This window comes from Cylas formicarius, unplaced genomic scaffold (genome assembly GCF_029955315.1).
Source record: "Cylas formicarius isolate icCylForm1 unplaced genomic scaffold, icCylForm1.1 PGA_scaffold_1__22_contigs__length_36826433, whole genome shotgun sequence".
NCBI lineage: Eukaryota > Metazoa > Arthropoda > Insecta > Coleoptera > Brentidae > Cylas > Cylas formicarius.
In genome coordinates this window covers 29,709,299-29,731,444 of record NW_026844264.1, presented here as the reverse complement: position 1 = coordinate 29,731,444, position 22,146 = coordinate 29,709,299, and the positions used below count along the sequence as shown (strand labels likewise).

The 22,146-nt window shown below is 34.6% G+C and overlaps 3 protein-coding genes across 12 annotated transcripts in view; 2 read left to right on the top strand and 1 right to left on the bottom strand.

Annotated features, from left to right (window-relative positions):
* Positions 1-13,880, top strand: part of LOC132696590 (nuclear receptor coactivator 3-like) — a 292,746-nt gene extending 278,866 nt beyond the window's left edge. For 5 of the 8 annotated variants that reach the window (XM_060661507.1, XM_060661509.1, XM_060661504.1 and 2 more), the window contains exons 10-19: positions 4,827-5,081; positions 5,796-6,078; positions 6,141-6,424; positions 6,657-6,875; positions 6,938-7,117; positions 7,174-7,681; positions 9,358-9,618; positions 10,493-10,672; positions 11,814-11,893; positions 12,350-13,880. In XM_060661507.1, the coding sequence (XP_060517490.1) occupies positions 4,827-5,081; positions 5,796-6,078; positions 6,141-6,424; positions 6,657-6,875; positions 6,938-7,117; positions 7,174-7,681; positions 9,358-9,618; positions 10,493-10,672; positions 11,814-11,893; positions 12,350-12,433 (2,334 nt within the window). In that variant the 3' untranslated portion in view covers positions 12,434-13,880. Of the gene's footprint in view, positions 1-4,826; positions 5,082-5,795; positions 6,079-6,140; positions 6,425-6,656; positions 6,876-6,937; positions 7,118-7,173; positions 7,682-9,357; positions 9,619-10,489; positions 10,673-11,813; positions 11,894-12,349 lie in introns of all 8 variants that reach the window. The other 3 variants (XM_060661505.1, XM_060661511.1, XM_060661508.1) reach the window with 3 other exon arrangements.
* Positions 13,881-15,284: 1,404 nt separating this feature from the next.
* LOC132697381 (COMM domain-containing protein 2-like) lies at positions 15,285-16,859 on the top strand. 3 transcript variants are annotated; one of them, XM_060662841.1, is made up of 5 exons: positions 15,285-15,374; positions 15,616-15,905; positions 15,959-16,194; positions 16,250-16,420; positions 16,581-16,859. In XM_060662841.1, the coding sequence occupies exons 2-5, from the start codon at positions 15,839-15,841 to the stop codon at positions 16,800-16,802; spliced, it is 696 nt and encodes a 231-aa protein (XP_060518824.1). In that variant the 5' UTR covers positions 15,285-15,374; positions 15,616-15,838; the 3' UTR covers positions 16,803-16,859. The 3 variants fall into 3 exon arrangements, with proteins under 3 accessions (XP_060518824.1, XP_060518823.1, XP_060518826.1); XM_060662840.1 differs by having other exon boundaries at positions 15,297-15,568; XM_060662843.1 differs by having other exon boundaries at positions 15,297-15,905; positions 15,959-16,119.
* A 30-nt stretch (positions 16,860-16,889) lies between these two features.
* On the bottom strand, positions 16,890-21,929 carry LOC132697382 (very-long-chain (3R)-3-hydroxyacyl-CoA dehydratase hpo-8). Its single transcript, XM_060662844.1, has 5 exons — positions 21,359-21,929; positions 20,043-20,214; positions 19,320-19,492; positions 17,182-17,360; positions 16,890-17,116 (listed from the first exon to the last, which is right to left on the bottom strand). The coding sequence occupies exons 1-5, from the start codon at positions 21,439-21,441 to the stop codon at positions 17,046-17,048; spliced, it is 678 nt and encodes a 225-aa protein (XP_060518827.1). The 5' UTR covers positions 21,442-21,929; the 3' UTR covers positions 16,890-17,045.
* Positions 21,930-22,146: the final 217 nt, after the last annotated feature.

Genomic DNA, 22,146 nt, shown 5'->3' with positions numbered 1-22,146 from the left:
AAAAAAATTGCGAGGTGATTGCCTGAATGGTTCCTGCCCATACTATTTTTAATAAATTATTCAAAAATTACTTTTTTCTTACTTCACCGATTTGTGATTAAAAAATGTTATTTTATTACAAACACAATTACAAACATTACAAACTGTACAATAAGTAAATGATTGGTTGCTTACTTCTTGTCAGTAGAAGTCTGCCAGGTGTAAACAGGCCAACTGGGCCTATTGTTTAAGTTAAAAAAATAGATTTTTTAGGGTATACAGCCGTCACACCCCGTATTAATAATTTGAAAATCCATTGCCATTTTATATGGACAGTTTGAATTCTCGTGGTTTGTAATATGTAACTTCTCCGTGTCTTGTTTCTTGCAATATGCAAGAATTACATTTTTTGCCATTTTGCCTTGTATAGAAAAATGCATGTGAATTATGAAGTTTTCACTAATGGACAGTTTGTTTCATAAAAAGTAGAGCAAAACTAGAAAAACCGCAATAATAACTGAGACAACCCGGAAAAGTGTCGCAATATGGATACCAGATGGCACTGGATATGCAATATGTGTCATTTTTTGTAATATATTTGAAAATAGAGATAAGTATAAGATTTTGCTTCTGACGCATTTAAAACGACGGGAAAACTACATGGTCCCCAAACATAGTTTTCTACAACTTAGGTAATTTTGGTAGTTGCTTGATTAACTGCTATTAAATTTTCTAATACATAGACAAATCAGGGATTTGATGCTTGATTTGATAGAAGCTATTGTTTTTATGTTATTATATTTATTATAAATTGATAATGGTAATGGCTTTGAATGCGTTTAGGATTAGATTAAAGACGTTATTGAACAAATTGGTATTCTGCGCTTCTGTGCTTTATGATTCGGATTCCTTAACAAAAAATTGTTTAACGCAAATACGAGCTGTTAACGGTGCCTTATTTATTACACATTTTATCTTCTATTTTTGAGTGGCGCGATTAAAAATTAATCAGCGGTATCGCCATGTTACCTTACTGTTGTTCTGAAAAATTATTTGCGGGAGATAGGACGAATCAGATAAAATATTTTTGCTTTACATGGTTTTTTGCATGGGGTGATAATATATCATTGAAAAAAAAAAAACAAATGTATGCTAAAAACATGCCAATTAATATGAATGTAACGCACACAACTAGTGTCCGTATGCTAGATACCCAAAATAAATTTTATTGTTTTTTTTGAATTTTCAAAATTTTTCAACAACAAAAATGAAAAATAGAGAGTTAGTTTTTTGTCTCTGACTATTTTTCTTAATGTAACACATTTGTACAGAGCGTCCAGAAATGATTAGCACAAAATTTAAAGTAATTACAGGTTGATAATTATAATAAATAATTTCTAATAAATGTGCTAAATTTAAAATAAAACGGCCAACTAGAAAAAAAAAAGTTGTTATTGAAAATTCATAAAAAAATTCCGTTATTTTTAAATTTTTGAAAAAATGCTATATGAACTTTTTTCCGGACACTAGAGTATTTTTGAAATTTGAATAAGATGTTTTTGTTGAATGTTTTACAGCTTAGTTTCGTGATTGTTTTTTGCGATATTAATTTTTTCTGTCAAAAATTGCACACTGTAAAATACAAGTTGTGTTGAATACTTACAATTTATTCAAAAAATGACAATTCAAATTAAATTTCACAAAAGTTATTCGTAATTTATTTTTTTTTAGTATTTTTAGTAATTTTTTATGATTTTGTTAATTTATTTTTTGTTTTTTGTCCATAACTTTTCGCAAAATTTGTCACATATCTTTCTATCTACTTACACTTAATTTTATTTATTTAAGAATTTTATGCCCGGCATCGGCATAGCTGTTTTCCTAATATGTAGTCATGAGCAACTTCGATTAATCGAATGTAAAAGCTTGACATTTGTAAAGGAAAATATTTCATTACCACTGTTTCGTAAATTATAAAGACATGGTGAACCTGAAGCAGGTACAAATATAAATAAAATCACAACCACACGTGACAAGCCATGACCAGTTGCTACAACCATTAGTTATCGTGATCGGTATAGGATTCCGCACTTATTTTAAGGTTAAGTATTAATTCGATAATGATTTCAACAAATCATAATTTTTTGATATTGAGAACAAAATATTTTTAGGGTATCATTTGACTATTTTTTACTGTTATTTTATAATGGAGGCGATAAGAGCTATATGAAGGCATAGGTCATTGCGTATTTCCTAGACATAGCAAAAAATTGAAATTATATGAAAACATTGTCTATTTGCTTTACTCACTAGTACAGTACTATTTGCCCCTTGTTTATTGCGATTTTTTTACCCATAACAAAAAGTCTGGGTTGATTTGATTTCGTAATTACCAAAAATTAGTGTTCTTCGAAAATTTCCATTAATATATCTTCGGAATATTATCTACGTTCCTAATCGCTTAACCAAAAGTGGAACATGGTCGGTGCTCCTTTTCCGAGCAGTCCGTATAGGTGGCCTTAATTAAATAACATTTTGTAAACGCGAAGCTAGCCTATAATATATTTCATTCCGTTGGATTTTGTTTTTGTAATAAACAATCGAAAGTATCACCAGACAATGAGGTGAATGACAGATACCATAGCTACAACAATATCTGATCCCCTTACCGACTGAAACAATGACCAAGAGACCTTCACCTCTCATTTTTTTTTATCTTATCGCGCACCTTGCGCGAAAATCTCGTTTGCTTTGCCTAAGTGTTATTAAATTTTTTAAGGTTTGTAAAAATAAAAATATTTTACAGTAACTATTTTCATTGACTGCGATGACCCCTGAAAAACTAACAAGTTATTCCGACACTATCGTAGATTTTGCAGAAATCTTTGAATTAAATAATTGTGATTGCACACGGCGGTAACCCACGCAGCGTGTTTTCATCAATGAGTTGGTACGAAACTTTTTAAAAGACATTTTATTGGTTGTAGTTGCATACTTATGTTTTAATGACTGACTCATTTGGAAACTGAAGGATGGTCTTGGATTTATTTAACATACTCAGTCTAAAAGGGCTTACAAAAATTAGCGAAGACCGGATTCTATTGAATTGCTTCTAATGAATCGGGATCGAAAAAAAAATTGTTTTTTGTCTGTGCTCTCCGATCTTTGTAGACCAAACCGAATTTATGACTGTAACTTTCGAACGGATTAGGGTAGGGAGTTGGAATTTGGCTCCTTTACACACAATATATGTAAAAATATAAAAAAATGGGACATTGGCGTCCATTTTTTTAAATTTTCGACTGTTTTTTGGACTTTGCTATGAAAGACGATAAGTATCCGAAAGTTGAATTTATCGATTTAAAATGTTTGCAAAAGAGCTTAGGCCCGTGACGGAACCTATTGAAATTGAGAGGGATTGGTGAATGGGAAGTATTTTTTAAAATCACAAAACCATTTTTTTTTTCAAAAACCAAAAAGTGCCTATTTGTCGAAAATCGTTCATCGGATCGAAAAATTTTGAACGAAAAGACGCAGAATATTGATGCCCATTTACCTTTATTTTTGAAAATATACAGGGTATGCCGGTATTGCCAAAAATCCGAAAAAAAAAAAAAAGGAAAAATCACTGTAAGTTCTATACTGTTACTCAGACTGCAGTTTCTTCTACATGACAGTTTGGCCCATAGAGAGTGCTAAAACTCTTGTATTTAAAGTGTTCGCATATTGTACAGGGTGTTCGAGATATATCGTGTTATGCTAAAAAGTGCAGCAAGTGCCCGGAATTTGCAGCTATTGACTTCAAATTGGGCAAGGTGGTAGAAGTCCACCCCCGCATACAAATTATAAAATCCAGGTGCAATCGGACCTCGTTAAATATTTTTTTAAAAATTTTCGAAAAATTTTTTGTCCTCATAAGAAAGTTCATCTCGAAAACTACTAAACCGATCGGTAAAATGATGAACCGTAAAACGCGGAAGATCGAGGACAGCAACTTTTATTTGAGGCAATTTTTCTTTTATATAGTGGGCTTGTCAATTGTGTACAAAAATGAAGACCATGAAAATTGTTTTTTTCTATAATAAATTATTAACCGTAAATCAAAATTCGTAAAAAATATTATTAATCGGTTCAAACAGTATCATAAGCCACATCAAGAGCTCCAATTTTTGTATTTACGGTTTTCGTCTATCACACAAGCTGCTCGAGATATTTGAAAAAATCCATATGAAAATCACTGTTCCTGGGATTCAGTTTGGACGGGATGACGTTATTTACTCTTACGATGTACTGTATGGCTCCAGAAAACATATATTTTCTTGAAAAACATTACGCCATTGGAAAAATTCATGATCCAGGAAACGTGGGAGATCCAGGGCTACCTGAAAGTTGCTGTTTTCGTGAATAAATTGGTAAACTGTGTGGAGAGAGAGTTTTAAGTTTCGTCTATCATACAGGGTGCGCGAGATATTTGAAAAAATATAACTGGAAATCGCTATTATTTGCACAAATTTTTGTATTTGTCAAACTGTACCGTGACTTTGAAGCTCTACGAGTTGTGAAAGATACAATACAAATTGCATCGATTTTCTGAAAGTTCCATAGTGTTCCGCAGGACAAGAAACCTCGAAGCGCCTTCTTTTTAAAATAAAAAGCTGCATCGCGCTACTCGCTACGAACTGTCTTGTTTATTAAAACAACATTCTGTTTCTTTGGGTTATGATAGAAGGTGTTTTGATTTATTAATTTTATATAGAGAGTCAACCATCGGGGCTTTATTGCGGCAATAAATTTTACCGTATATGTAATTATTTTTATTATTGCACTATTGTTTTCCTCGTTTGCAGCTGTTAAATGACAAAACCGACGATGACCAGAAAGAAGCGAAAGCCGGTATGAAAAGAAGCAGCGAGCTGCTGGAGCATCTGCTCAAACAGAACCCCGATGCCGACGACGACCGAACGAAAGCGTTGGTCGGGAGCGATCAGCTGTTTAAGAAGTTGGGATTCTTAAACGATTCCTCGAACGAGCAGCGGGGAACCAAACGGTCCATGGACGATAAAGACGAAAGAGACGGGAAAAGAAGCAACGACGGTTCGCAGGTACTTATCAGGCAACCTATTCGCATATTAAGGAAACGCTCTTTTAAACCGTATTCTAAAATTTGGTTTGAGACCTCTCTTCCTTCGCCTTTAAAATATTATGTCCCTCAGATTTTATTTTTTACTTTACTATAATTAAATTCGCTCATTTTTGCCTAATATAAAGGCTGTTTATTAATTGGGTGTGGATACTTAAGAGTAAGTATATTGTAAACATCTTAAATTTAGAGCTACTGGATCTTTGATAACAGTAGAAAATAAAAATTTGAACAGAAAGCAGCCTTAAGAAACAAAAAAATATATTTATTTTTATGTTGAAATATATTCAGTTCAACGTCTATCCTTCTGAATGATGAGGGGTATATAAAATTTGATAAAAATATCTAGCCTGATACGAAAACTATCATAACGCAGCTCAAGAAGTAAGAGGTTTGCGACTTGAAAATGACAATAACTTTTTTCTTAAAATCATCTTCACATTCAATTGATTAAAAACACTCAGTATCCCATAAACGATCAACTCTATGGATGTTTGACAATGTCCAAATAGTTTTGATTGGTTGCATGTTTGACATTATCCAAATAGTACTTAATGTATCTTAGAATGATAATTTTCATGTGGTGACTGGGGGGGCTATTTAGACCACGCAGTTGTACGAATCGTGGTTTTTAGGTATCATCGTCGTCTAATGTAGTGTTTATTATTCTCTTTAGGTGTCATCGTCGTCAAGTGAACTTTGCAAGAGGAATAGAATGTTGGCGTCTCTGTTGGCGAAACAGACGCCGACCCCTCCCTCTATTCCGCCCGTCCCTCAGAGTGTCATTTGCGCGATTCCCCAAGAGAAATTGCCGAGAGTAACCACCGATCCGGCCAAAACCATCGGAAGCACCATGGCACAGGGGACGATGAACAATAATAGATCCGTCGGACGACCTGCCAGACAACCATCAAACTACCTCACTAGTAACAGTGTTCAAAGGCAAATGCCGTCTTCAAGTAAGATTCATTTCATTCATTCATATAAACAATACGTCTAATTCTGTACACTTTTTTATTAGCTTATACTCCTCCAGTCTCAGCTTCTGATAATAACAGTGCCTGGGTAGACAACGCCAATCTTTTAGCTTCTGCCACTTCAGTAACTGATCCAGTGCTTTCTGAACTCTTGGATGAAGTCATCGATATAGTGCCGGATTCCGATTATCAGAGCGGACTAAGTGAGGCTTGGGCCATTTATACCATCCAAAAATCTTTGATGCAGTGTGAAAGTGCCGTTAAGAGTCCCACTTCACCGAACATATCTCTGCCGGCCAAACCACCTGCTTATCCTCAGTCTGTAAATGTAAGTTTAGTGCGTATTTATCAAAATATAGTTACCGTCTTCCTTCTACCAACATTCCCAAGTTTTTTTTTTTACCATGAATTTGCGAATGGTATTAGAAGGTATAGTAAGTGAATAAACTCTTGAGTAACAAGAGGTAACAAATCCGTTGTTGCTTTTGTACAACTCAGAGATTACAATATTTTTATTGGCAAAAGTTTGTTCTGTGCAATAATAAGGGTTGATGTGGTAGGTGACCAGCCAGAATAACTTGGGTTACCAACAGCCACCTAGCTATCTCCAAGCGAAATACCAACGGGCGATGAACGCAAGAGCGGCTGCTGGCTCTCAATATACCGCAAACGCCAGCTTGGCTGGTCAACAACTGTTGTTGCAGCAACAAAGAAAACAGCTGCTCCAACAGCAGCAGCAGCAACAACAAGAACAGAAACAACGCCTGTTACAACAACAGGTTGGTTGCTAAAGCTGCGAGATGAATCAATGCAAAGCGGTATTCATATATTTCGTTTCTAGAAAAAGCAACAGTTACTAATTCCGTCCAACGCGACTGCAGCCGAAATGAACTCTATTCAGAATATCGATACTCTGCTTAACAACACGGTAGCCCCGAATGTGTCTTTGCAACGTTCTTCGAGCGTGCCAGAATCCCAACTGTCCCCTAACTTCAATTCTCAGTTGCAGAATTCCAATTCCGTAAGTGCGGATTAGCTCGTAAGGAAAGCGGAAATAGTAAAGTTGTTTGTCTGCAGCTCGCTCAACAAAACCAAAGAGGCGTGTCCCAGCAGCAACAACCTTATTCGCCTCACGCTCAGATGCCCTCGCCGTTGGGCCAGCAGAGTTTCCAGCAGCAATCTAACGTCAACAACTACCAGCAGCAGAACGCCCGACTGTCTCCGCAATCTCAGTTTACCGCTCAATTGTCTCCAAGACAGGCTTATCCTCAAAGCAATGGCACCCCGAATAACAACTGGGCGCAGCAGAGGATCACCGTGCAACAAAATCCGATGCTGAACGCTCAGTTAACGGTGAGTGGATTTTTTTTTTTTGCCAGGATAACTTCAAATCACGCTTTGCCGTCGTTTTTGCAGAGAGCTCCTCAACAGCAGCAGCAGGGAACGGTCAGCGCGAGACATTCTCCATTTGCGGCTGACCAGTTTCCTCCCCCTTCGTCACCGAACTCGGGTTTCTCGCAAACCCAATATTTGCAGAGGCTGCAGCGAGCGAACAGTGCCCCAAATACGTCGACTCAGTTGCCAGGTAGGTTGACGTGGACGTTAAAAAGTTTTTAGAGGTTTATTATCATTTCGTAGGTTAGGTTTGAGATATTCTTCGATGAGATGGTAATCTGTTGATGTGATTGATCATTTAAATTTGTAACCACAACGTATTTTCGTGTACAGTGTGTTTTGGTTACTTCCATATTTGTTTAAAGAAATTTTTCACGTTAATTTACTTAACATACTGTACAATTAAAAACGAAAATTTGCATGGTTTGAATCTCTGCTACCAACAGTAGATTACTTTATTACTAGATTCTGACGCAGTGGTTTATTCTATTTTTGACAGTGACCCTTTATTTGATGCATGTTAGGCCTTTTTTCTCTTAAGTACTGTCCTCAATGATTGAGTTTGTTTCATACGGGGTGATACCTAAACTCGCTTGTATGGCAGAAAAATACGAAAAGGTGCAGTAGATGCCGAATAACAGTTTCAAAGTTTCAGGAATAGGATGTGTGGGTATTTAAAAAAAAAGGTAATTTCGTCATAAAATGTGAGGTGACCAACGATTTATTCCTCTCTCTCATTTTCGTTTTCTGTACAAAATGAATTACGCGACGTAAAAACAATATTTTTAAAAAAGGGTTGTTTGTTTCGAACGTTTGAAACTACTTTCGTTTTAACCTGAGCCTTTTAATTTCATATCGCCCTGTTATCGTTGGCTGATATCCTTTTCGAGGATCTCTGTTTTCAAAATGGCGATTTTAAACACTTCCTTTTTTAAGTCTTCCCTTCTGCCAGTTGATGACTGTTTCATCATTTTTAGAATTAATTTTTAAGTTTCTCTTGATTTAGCTACGTAAAATATACCGAAATTAAAGATTTTTGAAAAAAATAGCTTCGACGGAAGACTTTATATATTTTGGGTAATGTGCCATCCACAACAAATGCCAACTTATGGTAAGTAGATTATAAAAATAAATAGGTATCTGCTACATCCAGCGAAAGTAGTTTTAAGGGTTTTATAAATCTTTGTACTAGCCATTTGAAATTTTTGTTAACTGCAGAATTTTACATTGGCCAAAAGTTCTTTTGAAGAAATATTATTTGGCGCAGTTCAAATGCAATATTAAAAAAAATTCATTTATATTGTCCTTGGGGAATACTGTCTTATCTATAAATACAATTTTGGCAAACTTAATTCCTCTTTGTTAACGATTAACAAAATAAAAACTAATTAAACATATTAATAAATACTTATTTTCTCCTAGCTCATCAATAAAAATAAAATATAAGACTATAGTGAACAGGAAATGCTAATAAATGACTTTATTTTAAAAATATATTTACACCTTTAGCATATAGTCGATTGAACATATGTCTAATACCAGATTCTGGACTGATGGTGCCAGTTTAATCATATTATATAATTAGGTTCACCCTGAATGTAATATAACTTCGGCGGGCGCATAGACTTGGATTTTATTTGCTGAGCATGTGACTTTGATTAATCTAGACTTTTACATATTTCTGGTTTAGTGGGCTCTTGGTAGATATTTGACGTTATCGCATCGAGTTTTGGTAAAAGTTTTTAATCCGATTGCGTCACTATGGAACCCGCGAATGTATCTAAGAGGAAAAAGTCCGAACCACATCAGAAGCGAACGCCAGAGGCAAATCTCTAAGCGCGCGGCGTGTCTTTTCGTGTGTTACAGGCGGTCTTGGCTCACCCCGGCCCTACACGGGCAGGGAACACCATCCCCCACCACATTATCAGACCGCTGTTCCTCAACATCCCCCTAACAACTCCCCTATCAATCCTTTACCCCCTCCACATAACCACGGCGTTCCGATGATGTATCAGCAAGATTCCCCGTATTGTTATGATCAACAGCAACATCCCGGGCTGGCGTACAGTCCGTCGGAGCAGCAGCGGGGGGTAAGGGGCCCCCCGCCGCAGCCTCACATGCAGCCCGGTAAGTCGAACTGGAAGAGACGGTGGGATGGAACCGTCCTTAGTACGAGGGCACCCAGATCACTCATATATATGTTGCATTGGTTGCCAGAATGACTGTCGATTTCGGTTCGCGCCCAATCGGAATATTTACAAAAAAAAAAAATTGGGCGTCGATGTGTTGGAACAGCGATTATTCTGGAACCAGTATATGTCACACCCATCTCACGACAACCACTCATCGGCGCACTGCCTTGTGTCTAACAACGTACTGATTATAATTCGATCAAAAATCATTCTGCATCTGTACAAACAAAAAAAAAATTTGCCTTCATCTTGGTTGGTTGATTTGATTTTTGATCGAATTTAAAAGGATATATCACACGAATCATGCCTCTCAGCTGCTCAAAGTATTATCCATTGGGGGACTCCCGTATTAAACATCCGCTGTACTGCATCCTGATTTGGGTTCGATTCCCGTTATTTTGTGTACCCCAGTTCCATAACCCGTCTAGATATGATACATAACCTACGAGTCAACTTATCTAATGAAATAATTTTTCATTGTTGAGATGTATTAGCCGTTTGTTGTTTGCTTTCATATTGTTGTATTATGTGCTTCCTTTCCTGTTCTAACAATTGCTGCAGTTATTTTTTGATTGTCGAAGAAGTTCATAGACACCGTTAAATTGCATTGTTGTTAATCTGCTAGGAACGGTATCTTTGAACGTCTGATATTAGATGTGTTGATAGAATTTGCACCAACTTTATAGAGGGTTTACTAGTTGAATTGCAACCGACGTTCGAGCTTGCTTTTGTCGATTCCCAACGAATTTATGGCGAATACCTTTTTTTTTATGGTACAGCTCGCGAATTAGTTTTGCTTATTCCAGCAGGTGTTGCCGCGCCCAATCCGACCTCCGAGTTTGTGAGGCAGGAACTCCGCGCGGTGGTGGGAGCTAGGACGGCTCAGTCACAACCAAATTCGGTACAGAGAAACCCTCAGCAACAATTGCAAATGGGCCAACAATCGGTTGATCTCGAAGCACTGGGCATCACCTTTGAGATGCCTTCAGGTATTGATTTTTATTGCTTTTGTTCCATGAGAGTGGTATGTTGTAAATTCGAAATGAGCGGATGACGGGAGGGTTTTAGTTACATGAATCGAAACCTGCACTTAAAATTGCAAAATATGTATATATAAGCGGTCAATCAGTGCGTTACTTGACGATTTGGGCAGTCTCTTTATTGTAGCGACCACAAATCTCCAACTAAAAGAGAATGACTGCATAAATCATCCATAAAATTGTTGTTGGTTTGGTGCAAACATTGCTATTTTTGCAAGGGACACAGCGGGGTGAGGAGTGGTGCCTAAATGTCAATGGTTTACATGGTAACCACGTAACGTGGAAGAAAACAATTCCAAACAGAGACTATAAGTCATTGGTGTGTGAGACTATAATGTAACAATATTAAAATTTTCGTAATTATAATTTAATTAAACAATTTTGACTTGGTATATAGTATTCTAAACAGTATATATTAAACTGTTATATCAGAACTTCAATTTGTTTCAAATGGGGATTGTTCAAGAATAAAACAAATTATGGGAAAATTAAAATAATAAAATTATATTGAAAATGGCTGTAAGTTTGAGAATGTTATAAAGTAGAAATTAATTCAATTAATTTTGTGTTTTATCTTATTTGAGTTGTTCATTCACTGACAAAAATGTTTGGGCGTTAAATTGACTTGTCGCTAGGAAGTCGTATCCAGTTGTAAATATAAACACACATGTACAAAACAAGCACACAAGAAAAACTATTAACTCACAGCGTTGCAAAAATATTCAAAATTGCGGTTATTTTTTATTTAAAAAGAAACAACGGTAAACTACATTTTTAATGGGTGTGAGCTAATATATGTGGGAGGGTGGTTTAAAATAACGCTTAAATGTTAACTAACACAATTGGTGAGGTTGTGTTCAATCCATCTCTGTACGGGACCCTCCCAGCTGCAACTTTTGCCGTTTACTACTTAACTTTTTTTTTTACAAATTGGGACAGCGGGAACCCTTATCACTTTCGTTACTATCAATTTGATTGAATTGTTTTCCATTTGGATGATGTATTGAAGTTTTATTTGAACATTTTCTCCTGGGAAGTGGAAAGGGTTCCTCTGTTGGGTAGCGTAAAATGACATCCTTGTTGCGTGCAGGTGCGAGTGATAGCCCAAAACTTTGGGGTGCGATGGGGTCAGATATGGGCTCAATGTCTCCACAGCAGGCCACTTCCAGGGTAAGCGACACGCCTACTTCACTTTTGACCAGGTTTACAGATTAATAATTCTGACCAAAAGTTGTGTACTCCACTTACAAGGCGTTGTTAATTAATCGCATAATCACTTTTCCATTGCCAAAATTTAGAATTTAATTATTTGTACAGAAATAGGTAGCACTTAATCTGCAATCTTGGGTTTTGGCTTGATCTGCTTCTCATACCAAATATGCATGCCTGTAAATTACTAATCGGCGTTGTTAGAGCATCTAATAAAGCAAACTCTATATGGCTTGGATCATTTGCACTAGTAATAATTATACATAAGTATGGGATAGTCACTTATGTGTTGCGATTCCACCGTTTTTCTTGCGAGTTGTGCAAGTGGCCGGTCATAATGCCAGGGTATACGTAAATTATTGAATTGGAATTGAAATTCAGTCCCATCGGTTAATTCGCAGTTTGTTCTATTTACAGACTACTATGGAGGAAGGACGGCAAGGTGATCCCGCCAAAACGTCGCTGTTACAACAGCTCCTGTCAGAACAGAGTAAACAGTAAACCAAATCGATGTTCGAAAATGTTTCGATGTTAAACGTGTGTTATAGAAGGAATCTGCCTGTGGTAGGATATTCTCGTTTTATCCTTTTTATATTACGTTTTCTTTTTGCTATCAATTTGCCGAAATTCTGTTTGAGGAATAGAACAAAGCCAAAGACGTCACTTATGTATATATATGTATTACTATTTTTGTACATCTGTTAAATAGGAACTGATCTTTTTCTATCAAATGCAAATCCTGAACACGCAGAATCGTCTAAAATACCTCTTGTTTAATATTTTATGGATGTCATTATGTTTGGGGGCAATATAATTAAAACGAAAAGTGTTGAAACTTCAGATCTCTCAGAATAACTCGGATCTTGAACATAATAGCTAAGTCGTATAAAATTTAACCTAAAATGAAGCAAGTTTTTCGTTTACCATGTCTGTCAAGGGCGAGATTGTTTTATTGGAAGAAATAGATTGTAAATAGAACACGAAAGGTTATTTACTACAAAGGTACCTCATCGGTAAATAAAGTACTGCAGGCTGTAATTTAGACAGGTTAGCTGTATTAAAAGTGCATTAATCATATAGCTTGTTGTAATTAATATGTTTTTTTTTTCGGATTAAGTTCGGTAGTGCGGATTGCAGACATCTGGGGGATGTTCATAAAGAGCTTATTTACTTGAAAATTGTGGCGTTGTTCAAGTTACAGAGTCCCATGCGCGCTGTCTAACTCACTAAACAATTTTTTATACTCAAAATTGAAGTATTTTGATCCTCGGCTTAGTGGAGCATCCCTCCAAAAAGAGGCACAGGGCTGTGTGCAATTGTACATAGTAACATGTTAATATTTATATATAATTATTATATTTTATTATTGGACTTGTTTTAAAGTGATTTTACGCCCTGTGAGGCGACCAGGTTGTGATGCCTCGAAAGGACCCGGCAGTTGGAGCCCTCTCAAAAAAATGTCCTTTTCAGGTACCCCCAACGCTGATATGATATGTAATTAGTGTCGTCTTCCCCTTTTTTTACAATCACTCTGCTGCGCATTACCAAAAAAATTCATAAAAAAATAGCAACTGTTAATATTTTATACATAATTTAAAATGTGTTATTGGCGCGGAGGCCCGCTTGGAATTTTGATTTGGTAACGTCCGAGGAACGTTTTACACGATTTTTACGGTTCCAAATTTGTTGCGGGACACTAGGGTTCAGGAAATTTTGTTAAAATTTTGAGCCGGTCGCCGCAGCTGAACAAAGTCGTTTTTTGTTGGACATTGTGATAGGCATGCGCCATGTTACTGTTGCTAGGATGGATACCTAGGACTTATTTTTTAGAGAATAGCATTCATACTTGATTATTGTCAATTACGGTTCCCCTCTTATTCCCCATTCTGCCCTCGACCCCCATTATCCATTTCCTCACAGGTTTCCCAGCATCACTAAATTAAAGAAAGTAATGTGAACAAATTGACAGACAAAAAACATTATTTAATTACACAGATATTTTTTGTACATTATTGGAGTTTTGAAATATATATATTAAATAAAAATATTATTGCTAAATTTGTTTTTAACCATTCATAGTTGCGGCAAGTACATTGCTGCCGAAGATAAAAAACGGGTTGTCCAAAAGATTAGCACCCACAATGGTGGTAATTTTTGAAATTTAGCTACAGAAGATTAACATTTCAACTTTCATTTATTTTGCTTGTAACTTCGTTGGTTAGAATGCTCAGAATATTATGCATTAAGCAACTCCACATTTTAGATCATACACTAAACAAAGGGAAGAACTATACATCCCAAGTTATCGAATCTATGTTGTGGCATTTCATTATCGTTTTATCAAGCCGTTTGTTGGTATTCTTGTTTTTACAGTGTTGTGGTGGTTTAGTAAGTAAAGGTAAGTTATTAGCTAACAAAACGAGTAACCTTAATTCTCACTGTTTTTAAAGAGCCATTAATTTTATCCTTAATTGCGTATAAAACTCTTGACTGGAACCTTCGGCACTGTACTAACACACAATAACGCGTTTTACCACAAACCGAAACTCAATTTTACGTAATCGCGCGTTTTGCCAACCAAGTTGGCATCTTCAGGAGAAGACTAAAAATGTGTCGTTTGCTCTTTTTTTAAGACAAACAGTTTTGTTTTTCAGAAGCAGTGAAGAACAAAACATAAAAATTGACACATGGGCATATCACAAAAACATGACTACTCAGGGATAAGGATAGACTAATTCCAATAAGAAAGGAATAGTAATTATTTGCCTCCTAGTATTTTGTTTCCTGTATGCATTCTAGGATACAAGTCATTTTTTTTCCTTTTACGGTATAGAGGCAAGATGGAATTTATTGTAGAGTTGTCCTATACTACAAGCCGGTGACAAATGACACATTTACTTACCATTAAATGCAAAGTTTATCTACTATTTTTTTTAATAGTAATCGTGCTATTAAGTGTCATCGAAGAATTTTATTTAAATCCCTCTTTGGTCCACTTTCTAGTTAAATCCTTGAGCTTCTTAGTTTGTAGAGTTCTTCCCTAGCTCCTTATAGCTGGTCTGAAAACCGGAAAAAGTCAATAAACCCTTGGGCAACTGCGAATATCAAGCATGACTGCGCAACCTATCAAAAAGACATGCGAGTTTTTACTTTGGCGCAATAAATTAGAATTTGAAAAAAGTTAGACCGTGGATCTAACTAGTTGACCATCCATCCTCTGATAGATGGCGGGCACGCGTTTTGGTGGTGCCATCTTTCGCGGGATTGTGAAACTAATTAGTTGATAACATAATAGATGGCGCACATGCGTTAATTTAACACCAGGCATTAAACACTAGATAATTAGTTAAAGCAATCCCGAACAGATGGCCTGCGTGCGAGATCATTCGTGATTGTGGTGCAAATTTTGTAGATAAAATCTATTCAAAATGGAAGGAAACAAGTAATGCTATGTTTTTGCCCATCCGGTTCGACATCAACAAACTATCATATTTTCGGTTGCGTTGCGTTTATTGGTCTCGACGAAAAATTGGGCCTATTTGTTTGACCTTGCTTATTTTCAACTCTTGCACGTTCACCCTGCCACACGCTTGCACTTTGAATGAGTTGTTCAATTTTTAGTTATATAAATATATAGTACGTATTATTGTATCTTATCTACCGCGCTTAACCCTTTATTACAGATTTTAAACTCACACCTAAAAACTGTGCACAAAACAAAACAAAAAACGTGAATAGTAAAAACTCAATCTTCAGACTTGAATAAAATGATTTTATTCCTAGTACTGGCTGTAGGCAAGATAAATGTAACCTAAACTTTATAGAAGAATGTGTTTTGGCAGGTGACATTTTTGTAATTGTGGTTTATGTTTACATTAGCCTGTCTAATAAATAAAATAAAATAAAATGTTGCTATCACTAAGCAACGAACATAAGGAACATTTGCAATTACTAATTAACCAACCTGAACGTGGTAAGACTGGATTTGTTGTTTGTTTTGGAAAATTATACTTTTCTTTTTTCTAGTAATACTGGATTTTTGCAAATTGGCAGGAGAATTTCTACAGAATGGAATAAATCAAAAGAAGTACTTAACAGCTGCTCAAAAATTAGATGTGGGCATAGATACGATTCAAAACTGTATTTTTGGCATTATAAACTTGCTGTTATTAGGATGCAAAAATGAAGTAGGCTATAACTTTTTTAAACATTTGTTTATTCAGGTACAGATTTTTCCAAGCAATGTGGTACCAAAAACTAGGGTATTTTCTGATTATGAATGGACAGAGTGAAAAACCTCATTATTGCAATTTCTAGTTAAGTGAGCAAGATTTTCGGGATTCTATTCTCAGTCTTGGCTTCACAGAAGAAATTCAAGCAGTGCTGAGCAAGTTTTATCAAGCAAAACAACATGAAATTAAGGAATTAAGCAGATATAAAATTAATGAGCCCCATTATCATGACCTGCAGTGGCGTTTTGAAGTGCAGGTATTATTGCTGTTATATTCAGTAAAACTTTGCGTTGGCTTGCTATTATTAAAAAATTTCCTATTCTTGTAGTTCATCTAAAATTGATTTAAATTCACTAGGATTATAGGTTTATAAAAACAGGTAAAGGTGGAAACAAAATTCAACTTAATATTTTTAGTTATCCTCAAGGTGTCTAAGGAATCAAATAACCCCTTTGATCACAATGGATTTAATACTGAAAACACAAAGTGATGATTCGCAGCAGATCACTCATAATTTATTACAGACTGACCCAACAAACTTGGTGCACCTCTGTAACGAATTAGAAAATGCCTTGGTGGAATCCAAGAGCCTTCATTCAAGAAAAATTCAGAGAGCATTATCCAATCTGCAGCAATAATTGATATTATAGAAAATTGAGATATTTATTAATAAAAAATAATAAAAAGGGTTCTGTGTTGTCAATATAGCTTAAATTAAGGAAAAACCAGTTTATGTGGGATAAAAATTTATTAATACAAAAATCCAAGCATAGGTTATTTTGTGGAGTTCTTCTTAATGTACTTTTGGAAGGTAGTAATAATGAATGGTTCCAGATCAGAAATCAGTCTAATTGAAAAAATTTAACTAATCGATGTCATTCCTAGTTTGTTTTTGCCTTTAACAAAACTTTCCGCCTTTGTGAAAACATGTGAAGATATAACTGAGGGAACACTGCAAAAAAAGATGGAACAGTTATTTAACAAAAACAAATGTTTTTATTTAAGAAAAATACTTACGAGGAATATACAGCAACATCAGAAACCACAGTAGATGCTGGTAATTGAATATAAAGTTGTACTTATTTGGCATTTCCAAGGAGTACAAGTGACCTGCACCAACTTCTTTAGAGGCGGCATAAATGCATAATAATTCACCTGTTATACCAATTGGGTATAGTACTATAAACAAGGTATACCTAAAATTTTAAGCAGCAAAAAGTACACCCGAGAACATTTATTTATTATGAGCTAATTTTTTTATTGAAAATTCCACAGCTGTAATTTTTACCCAATCGAAACTCGCAGACAGATCGCCATGGCAACAGATGAATTTTAGTGGATTTTTTTTTCTCCTGTGTACTCAACAGCGAATTATACTAGACGTAACTATATAATGAAGTCGATAATACCTTCTATGTTTTGCTGGTATTGGATAAACACAAAAATTGACGTTTTTAGAAATCGAAAAATAAATTTTAATTTGATTTTAGAACACAATTTGGTGTGGAATTTTCTAACCGAATACCACACTAGTATTACTAGTGAAACGATGCCTGGCTCTGGTTTCGTACCCACTTTTACAAGAAAATGTACCTAGATTTGTGCAGTTTTTTTTTGGCAATTACCTTTTAGAATTAATTTGTATTTTAAATTATATTTTTATAAGCAAAATACCTCGCATTATTACAAAAGTAAGCGATATTTGATTTAATTGTCCAAATAGTTGCTACTTAAAATTTAAAAAATATCCATGAAACCTTTGCCTGAAAGACCAAATGTGCGAGAAAAAAAAAAAAACGTTCCTTAGAATAAACTCTCTTTGTCTAGGTAAACTTATTTTTGACCACCATTGATAATATTTTTAATTGAAATTTGATTTGATTTTGGGTAGTTTTATTACTTACTACTATGGGTTAATGTATTCAGAGCAAATAATGATAAATAATGTTTCAAGCAGATCTGCTAAAGGAAATCAAATCTAAACAAACCTAAGAGCTGCTGATATATTTGGCATTGAAAACATTGGGACATCCTAGAATATGTTGTACGAAAAATCATTCCGAGTTGTCTGTTAGTCTATCGGCAAATTTCATTCAAAATTTAATTTCTACAAAAATATTAAAAATTCATCGAGTTACTAAAATTTCTTTTTTCCGATATTTTTTAACACCAGTAAACTGCGTTCTACATTTCCGATCTTTCTATTCCGCATTAATTGTAATGTTTTATTTATGTGTGCACCTAATTGACATTTTGACATTGATTGTTCTCTAATGACGCGGGCATACGTAAATTATAGCAAGGGGAAGCGGGGCAAGGTTGAAATAATTCCTATGCGGATTTAAAAGCCAAGAGTTAATTACACTGGGTAACTGCAGTATGCCATTTTACTATTTGTAACAATAGTTATACAATGTAATATCGTGGCATTAGTTTTTATGCAAGTCTTAACTACCTATGTGGAAGGAAATGAGGAACACGTGGCTGACATTCAGAGAGTGTCCAAGTATTCAAATAACATTGGATATCTCAGACTTTAAAAAAAATATTTCACCTAAATACTTGTCGGTCATTTCTCGCGTCATAAATTGTTTGTACTTATCTGACATCAAATTTGTTGGTGTAAAAATCAATTTCTGTTTGTGTAAAATTTAATTTATGCTGCTATGTATTTATGTCAGTCACATGTTGCAGGATTTTTTAAAAGAAATCTACCTCTCGGTAATTAGAAATTTGTGTCATTTGTTAAGAAAATATATTTTTGCAGTATTTAATGAATTTGACACAAACTCTTTTAGCAAGGAAATCGAGTGCGCCTGTTCATATTCGTTTTAAATAGGTGTTAAAAATTAGCCTCATATAAACAACAGTTTAAGTGTTAGTGAGAATTATATATTACCCATTAAAATTATGACTGGTTAAACTTTTAAGAATTTAACGAACGTTAATTTGCGATTTGGCATTCTAAGAACTTTATTATGATTTAACAATTTCGCCAGAACAATTAATAAAAAAACACACTTAATGATGATGATGATATGTATAGTATAAACATAATTATTTAACCTTATTTTAATGAAAATCTATTTGAACGGAATTTAGTGGTTAGTTCGACTACGTGCAAATCGTGAAGAATTATGAGCATATGAACTCACCTTAAATATTTAAGGAAGTAAGGAACTAAATCCAGCAAACTCAAACAATAATTTGAGTATCTAATGATTTCTGTTACGGACCATGCCAACAGCGCCAACGGTAATCCTATGCTATCCCTAGGAGAATATGTGGCCATAAGTACTCCACATACAACAACTACTCTTGATCCTACCTTAAAATAGCTAATTTTATAATAAATATATTAGAACAATTAATAAATTGCGACAAAGCATGCTTTAAAATAGCCCACAGTCTGGTGTATTAACCACAACACATACGTTAACAATACCTTCTACAATATCCTTAACAGTATCATAAAATCCCATGAAAATATGTGAACTTTTATAACTCAATTTAGGAAATAATTATTGAGTTTATATATCTTTCTTCTGTCTTATTACGTAAACAAAGTTTTTGGGGCCAAACTATATAATTAACCAAAACAATTGTTTGGCTAATTTGTATAAATTGCTACCACATGATGTGAATACTTGAAATCAACGTTTCAAAACCAGTCTTTAAGTTTAATTTAACCAAAGTCAAGGTAAATATAGTAAAAGCAGTTTGGCTGTAAATTTAAAAATGCTTTTTCTAATGGAGAATACATGTTGGTTAATGTGCGTACTAGACTTTCACCTATACATTTTTCGTATTTTCTACGTATACATTAATGCGGCATACGCTTCTCATCATCGCATAGATAGTAAGAGATATAAATTTACCTGGAATGCAGTAATCACCGGATCTGATCTAACGATGCCCGTAACAGCGTGTATAACTTCCAGCACGGCGGCATTTTGGAAAATATTCAAAACACATCTGACAGATTCGTATAGTGTTCTTGTCCCGGGACTGAGGTAAAAATTTACAAGCTTAAAGAATATAACGATCCAGCTACAAAATAAATATGTATACAGGGTGTAAACTATAAAAGCAGCCTCCTTTTTCTCGAAAAGTACTTGAAAACTAGAAAATACTGAAACAAGTGGATTTTGTTACAATGAAGATTAGGAAGGCGTGTTCAGTGGTCCCTCTTTTTAAAGGCCTTTGTTAACCTCACCCCTTGAAGGGGATATCTACGAAAATTTCAAAATAGCCAAAAATCCCCAAACGAATAAAGAGCCACACAAATGCGAGGAGTTTCAGCGTTTTTTTATATTTTAAAATACTTTACGAGAAAATCAAGGTGGATCCTACACCTACATCGAGTCAATGATTGAAGTTTGTGGTCGAAACTTGATCAGATTTTTCGTTGAAAATAATAAGTTTTGGTTAGTTTAGTTAAACTTTCCATTTTTCACTAATAAATTTACATTTTTAATATATGTTTGTAATAATAATAATAATAACAGAAGAACTGTGAAGGTATTGAATTACTTCGAAGCTACAAAACGTCAATAAACTGTTTTAAATTGTCTAATTTATTTCTATGTACAAACAATTATAAGTCGAATATTTTGAATACAGTTTATACCTAACACAGAATTGACACTAATTGATCTTGTAGACATATGCATATTAAGGAAATTGTATATAATTTACATATTCGTTTAATTAACCAAACGAAATTTTAAACGATTTACAAGTATCCAAAAGTTGGGGGCAAAGAGTAAGGAACCAAACCGCCAAATATCCAGTGGCGTCCCTATATTTCCGAAATTCATTTAAAAGACGCAAATATAAAAGTCATATATGATAATAGTAATATAATATTGGAATAATTATAGTGCATGCTTGTTAGTTAGATGTAAGATTACTAAAGAGGTCTTATTTGTTAAGAGAACACTTGGTATATCTGCTTGTAGTCAATAAGATACCAATCTCAAAAAAAAAAATGTAATGCGGTATCCAATTTTTAATCTTTGAAACGATTGATAATGGTTACTTAGAGAAAAGCGGTTTGTAGCAATTTACAAAAAATAACAGCAGCTTATTACATATGTAAAGCCGACGGAAGAAACGGTTTAAGAAGTTTAAATGGAACAAAATTTCGAAAAAAAAAAAACAAAAAAAAAGAACTTCAAAAACGAAGACTTACCCCAGAGTTTGTAAGGCATTATATGCCACCAAGTAAAAGTGCACAAAACGTGATTGCTTCTTTATGCTGGTTTTGCTAGCCATGTTTAATAAAAATTTAGGCAATAACAATTCGGTAAAATATTTCACTTATTCCGGTCGAATCTAAAAACTCCAGCCAAAACTTGTGTAAGGTAAAATGCGAGGTCTTTAGTCGCGAGCGTCGTGTAGTAGCATTTCTAATAATGGTTTTAAGGAACCATTGCGAAAGTTTATAGGACGACTTTGCAGGTTAGGATGGAAGGAATTCGACCTTTCGACGTCACTTCGCCGAGTACGAGAGGGATTGAAAGATAAACTAGCTATGTAAGGTATAAATATGGATATAAAATGCTAAGCGAAATGTTTGGAAATAATTTTCATAATATTAAATTGCGTAACTGCAGTTTTGTTTGTTATTTACTGACACATTTTTTTTAAACTGAAATAATAATAAAAAATAAATAATTTATATTATTTTACCAGAACACATTTTCCGCAAATAGACACAAGTTTCCTTTCTCAGTTTATTTATATATTTTTGGATAGTTGATATACCTACTAGCACCTGTTGATAGAGCAACAACACTAGCAAAATATTCCATCGATTGATAAATAAAATACCTTGGAAATGAAGGTAATTTAACAAATGGAAAATCCTAGATTATATTTACCATTTTTTACTATGATGTTAATTATATTAAATTGGTGATTCATTTGAAATATGTGTAAATTTATGTAAAATTAACTGATTAACCAAAACACACACCA